Source organism: Furipterus horrens, unplaced genomic scaffold (genome assembly GCF_987537825.1).
Source record: "Furipterus horrens unplaced genomic scaffold, mFurHor1.1.pri manual_scaffold_5, whole genome shotgun sequence".
Classification (NCBI taxonomy): Eukaryota; Metazoa; Chordata; class Mammalia; order Chiroptera; family Furipteridae; genus Furipterus; species Furipterus horrens.
In genome coordinates this window covers 135488234-135493728 of record NW_028327175.1, presented here as the reverse complement: position 1 = coordinate 135493728, position 5495 = coordinate 135488234, and the positions used below count along the sequence as shown (strand labels likewise).

At 52.2% G+C, this 5495-nt stretch overlaps 1 protein-coding gene across 1 annotated transcript; it reads right to left on the bottom strand.

Moving 5' to 3' along the window:
- Window positions 1–1366: 1366 nt before the first annotated feature.
- FRAT2 (FRAT regulator of Wnt signaling pathway 2) lies at window positions 1367–3913 on the bottom strand. Its single transcript, XM_090279231.1, has one exon. The coding sequence runs from the start codon at window positions 3442–3444 to the stop codon at window positions 2770–2772; it is 675 nt and encodes a 224-aa protein (XP_090135357.1). The 5' UTR covers window positions 3445–3913; the 3' UTR covers window positions 1367–2769.
- Between the last annotated feature and the right edge of the window lie 1582 nt (window positions 3914–5495).

Below are 5495 nucleotides of genomic sequence, written 5' to 3'. Positions count from 1 at the left end.
CAGATACCTCAGACCCTCATAGGACCCTCTCAACTACCTTATTACGTATTGTTTTATAGATGAGAACAGGGAAAAGCAGAGCAGTGACTTGCCCCGTATGACACAACTGGTGAGCAACAGGGCTGACTCAAACTGTCAGCGAGCACTAGCCTTCCCCTGCAGCTCCAGCGTGGGAGGGTGCCAGGCAGCAGAGGTCCCTCAGGGGGCTGGTTAGCTGGGCTGCACCAAGAAATGCTTCCTTTAAAAGGGCAAGGGAGCTAGAAGGAAGGGGCTCCACAAAGGTTCCATGACTGGGGAAGATGAGGCTGAGGGCAGGAGAACGAGGAGGTACTGCTTCAGTTCGTCTAACTCCTGCCTACAAAAGTCAGCCATTTTCCTACCAAATATATTGCTGAAAAACCATTTTCCTTTCCATAGGCCACGGCTCACAAGTGGGTCAGTCTCTTAGGGGGGGAACAGGCTGGCTTTGCCTGTGCCCCTCCCATTCTTTACACATACACACACACACACAAAATCAGTTGAAAACACACCCTCAACCCCTCTCCTTGGCCCCTGCCCTCCAGCCTACAAAGTGTTTCTGGAATATGTTCTTCTTCCCCAGAGGGAGTGAAAGCCCACCAATTTTCTGATCTTGTGGACCATCAATCCAGAAGCACTGAAGTCCTGCACGGCTACCAGTATTCCGTGCTAGGCTGGTGTCCCCAAGTGCACTCTTCATTATCAAATGTAATCCCCAAGTTCTTTTCTTTCCCCCAGTCGGCAGCCGTCCGTCTCGAGAGAGGATGGTGTAGCTTCTTAAGAGTCTATCTGCACCGCCGAGAATGGCTGTGCAGTCCGACTCGGGAGTGACACGGTATCTGTCTCCTCCCGTGTTGAATCGACATCTTGTGATGACGCTGAAGCTACAGAGCCTGGGCAGGGTGATATGGAGGGTCTGCTGTTGCCCATGCAGCAGAAGGGTCCAAGGGAAAGACGGAGTCAATACAGCTTGGCTTCAGGTGCGCCGCAGGAGTTGCCGGTGTTGACTACAACGTCGAACCGCCTTAGGGACTCCGGCTCCGGATTTTCTGTCGGGGTTTACTCCCTTAGCCTTTCCCCTGAAGAGGTATGCCGCAAGGCAGCGGAGGTTTTTTGGAGTCAGAGTTTTCCTTCTCTGATGTGCCCTGACTGGAAGATCGAACCAGCGACACTTAGCTCGCAGGCCGACGCTCAATCCACTGAGCCAAATCAGCCAGGGTTTGACTCTCAAACCAGTAGGAGATAATTAACAGATGAATCATGGAAAAGGGAGGAGGAAATGACATTCCGCAGCTCCTCATATCTCTGGGATCTTTCCCCCACCTCCCACCAAAAAGCCAAACCATGCTCCAAAACAAAAAACAAATTTATTCAGCAGACATTTTAATTAAGAAATCCTATAAATCAGGACCACCACAATTTCAGACACTCCGGTGCGAAGTGTACGTCAATAGCTACATCTGGAGGATGACCGAGCCATTGAATCTTTTTTTAAAAAATGGGTTTAGCTACCTTAAAGTCTGGGGTCAGGGGGCGGCACCTTATTTAAAATGCCATCAAGTTTCACAAGGGTAAAGCCAGCGGTTTCTCCTCTTGGAGAGTCACATTTTAAAAATGGTTTCAGTCACTTACAAAGAAGGTTGGTGGCAGGAGGAAACTGAGGGGTGAGGACCCATGGAGGCTCAGGCCCACGGATCCACAGAGGGCCAGAACAGAGCAGAAAAACAGCCAGGGTCACATCCTGCCATGCAGACACCAGAACGAGTGGATTAATAAAGGCAGAATAGGGAGACTGGAGAGAGACTCAAGGAGATTGTTTATGACCATTACTGAGAAAGCTCATGGCATGGCCAAGAGTGGCCTCATGGGAGGAGGAGGAGGAGTTCTGGAAAGAGGAAAGCACAGAAAAAAAACAAATAACTCTTCCCACAAGTCCCTCTCTGCCCGTGTCTCCCAAAAGGCAGGAAAGCATAGACTGGGCTCGTCTTGGAGCAAGAGAATGGACGAACCTGGGGATGAGTTAGCTCTCCCAGGAACCCCACAGCCTTCCACGTACAGCAAACTGTGACCTTGAACCACAGGTGGCAAGGTCAAATCATTTAAAAGTCCAAATTCAACTCTGATTCTACCCACCTTCAAAATTCTCCACCTCCTTCCCACCCACTAACTGGACTTCACATCTCCCACCTCGACCAGTTCGGTGGGAGGAAGGGGACGATGCCAACCACCCACCACCAAGCTTTTACATTCCCCTTCCCTCCGGAATTTCTTTGCACAGCAATTGTAGCACCATTTTCACTAAGCTCCTCCACCGGAAAAAGAAAATGTACGCGTGTCATTAAGTTTTCAAGTATTGTTCTAAAGCCCTCACGATTCCCGCCCCCTTGGGGCCCTATCTTTAAACAACCCAAGCACACGACGCCCCCAAGGGTTAAGTCAGGTACAAGTCAATAAAAGTAGCTGCCATAGTTCTCCCAGTTTATCCCAGGTCCTTGACCCCAAGGTGGCCGGGAAAGTTCTCATGCGGCACAGACGTGTCCTGGCCCGTGCATTTCTTCACGTTCAAGTTTTCTCCGACAGCCTCGATGGGGCCGGTAACTTCTCAGCTGGAGGTCTCCCCCCAACACGCCTCCCTGCTGCCTAGGCGGTCGCTCCCAGAACAGCGACTGCGGCTTCAGCTCAGGGTGGGTGAGGGCAGGATGCTGATGGGTCTGTGCAGCAGCCTCCTCTTCCTTCTTCAGGGGCCCCATATCAGTGCAAGGCGCCCGAGGGCTGCAGAGCGACGGGGTCCGGTCCGCTGCGGCTGCTCCCAGTCCCGGAGGTGCTGGCCGGCCCTGTGGCTGCAACTGCGGCAACAGCTCGCTGGAGCCTCCGCACGGCCTCCTTGATGAGGTTTCCCGAGAGCACGAGCTGTTGCAGGAGCCGATGCGGGTCGTCGTCGTGGGCGCGGGCCCCGGCTGGGGGCCATCGTCGCTGCTGAAGGCGCCGGGAGGCTACAGCGCCCCGCAACCATCCTCGCCGGCACGGCCCGGGCAGGGCGCTGTGACCTGCGGCGAGCTCGGCCACAAAGTAGGGCGCAGCCCGGCCTCTCACGCGGCCGCGGTCCCCGAGGGCGCAGCGAAGGGCTCCCGGGGGCACTGCGCCCACAGCCTCGGCCGGAGCGGGCGGCAGAACCAGCGGCAGAACCGGGGGCCGGGCCTTGTCCGCCCGCACCGGCGGCCCGGGGGGTGCGCACGGGGAGGTAGGGCTGTCTTGCGCCGCGTCCAGCTGCAGCGTCTCGCCGATCTGCGCCACCAGCAGGTCCACCTCTCCTGAACCGCCCAGCGTCACAGACCGCTCCAGCAGGAGGAAACTGTCTTCCTCTTCCCCTTCCTCCTCCTCCGCTTCCTCGCCGGCTTCCCCTTCCTCCTCCCTCCGGCACGGCATGGCCCCCGGCCCGGGAATCTGGAGCTCTGCGGGCGTCGCGGGCGTCGCTGGCGGCTCGGTGGGCCGCGGCGGGGCCGGGTGCGGTGCGGAGGCCGAAGCCGGGGCCCGGGCCGGGGCGGGGACGAGGACTGAAGCGAAAGTCGGACCGGCTGGCACCCTTGCCGCCCGTTGCAGCAGTGGTAGCCGAATCCTACCGGCTTGGGTTGATTTGTAAACAATGGGTGACGTTGCGGCCGAGCCCTACCATCGCGCCGGGGCGGGAGGAGACAAGCGAGCAAGTACCGGGTCGCGGGCCATCGGGGGCAGCGCAGGGCCGCAGCTGGAGCCTCCTCTTGTCCGCTCTCAGTATCCGCCTATAAGAAGATTCTGAGCATGGGGAGACCTTCGTAGGTCCTCGGGCGGACGAGCAACACCAAAAAATGGAGACTCTGAGGAGACCTGGGTTGGTTTCTACCACTTGCAGAAACACCCACCCACACGCCTAACCCCTCCTCCTCCTCCAACACTCGCTCCCTCCCCACGTGTCATCAACGCTTGAGACCGCCCAGCTCCTCCCGGGTAAACCCGCCGTCACCCAGACGGGGAGTGGTGGGGGAGGGGCAGGCCCCAGTCCGACTTCCGAGAGGTGGGGGCGGGAAAGGGGAGAGAATTGGGGGTGCTGAGGAGCTATCCCAAAGAGGGGCGGAATCGATCTGAAGTGGACACTGAGCTTTTTTCCTTACACCCAGTCCTCGAACACTGCGAGAAGGACGCGCCACTGCCTGGCTAAAGAAGACTTGACTTTGTTCATTAATAAAAGAAAAGATTCAAATAGAAATATAGGGCGATGAAAAAAGTCTCTCATAGTCACAGGACTCAAATGTGATTAACATTAAAAACATTTTTTCTTTCTAGTTTTTTCTATGTAAGTGTTATACGACAGCCACATACACAATGTTGTACGCTTCTCCATTTGGTGTTACACCATAAACGGTGTTTTTGTTATTGCATGCACTTTGAGAACAGAATGATTACGTAAGTTTCCACCAAGTGGCTGTACCATAAATTATTAAACGATTACTTTAATGTTTACTGTTTACCTAATCTCACCGTTGTAAATAAGTTTGTGACTGATATTTTTGTGTGTAAAACCTCCCATGTTGATGACTTTTTTTAAGTACATATTCCCAGGAATGGAATTTTAGGTCAAAGGATGTGGATATTTTAAGGTTTCTGATAAATGCGCCAAATTGCCTTCTAGTTGGGCAAATTTCCTCTCACATCATTAATGTGGGAGCACACATTATTCATGGCATCTTCACTAGTATTTGAGTACTACTGTTAAAAACTTCTTTTGCTGGTTTCATAGATGAAGCTGATATCTTTCAATTTTTATTTCTTCTTTCTTTTTCCTTTTTTTAGTTCATTTTCACAGAGAGGGAAAGGGAGGGAGAAAGAGAAGGAGTGAAACATCCATCGGTTGCCTCTCACGCGCCCCAAACCAGGGACCTGGCCCACAACCCAGGCATGTGCCCTGACCAGCCAAACCAACAACCCTTCAGTGAATTCACAGCTAGTGCTCAATCTACTGAGCCACACCAGCCAGTGCTCAGTTTTTACTTCTTTGATTTTACTTAGGTACAGCAGTTTTAGAAATGTTAACCAACTATATTTTCCTCTTTTGTGAATTGTTCCCTAAGTTTTCCCTGTTGAGTTTTCTTATATGCATGACTCCCAGGAGTTGACTCTTTTCTTTCATATTTTAGTATGAACATTTCAGGGATTTTTGTTGTTGTTGGCTCTGTAAAGGTTTTTTTTTTTCACTAACACGTAACAAACTTTAATGTAGTCAAATCTATAAAAATCCCTTTCTTTGAGACTTCTAACAGTTCTAAATTTAGAATCTTCTTGCCTCCAGAAAACTACTACTCAGTTCAATTTTTTTTTTTTTTTAAGATATTTTTCAAATCCATCTGGATTAATTTTGCTCTAGGGTGCAGGGAGAGGATATAAAATAATTTTTTTTTTCCCCAGAGAGCTTGCCACTCAGCGCTATATTTTTCATTAGGACA

Excerpts from the sequence above, each read along its gene's own strand:
- FRAT2 (XM_090279231.1), bottom strand. The coding sequence starts at position 3,444 with ATGCCGTGCCGGAGGGAGGAGGAAGGGGAAGCCGGCGAGGAAGCGGAG.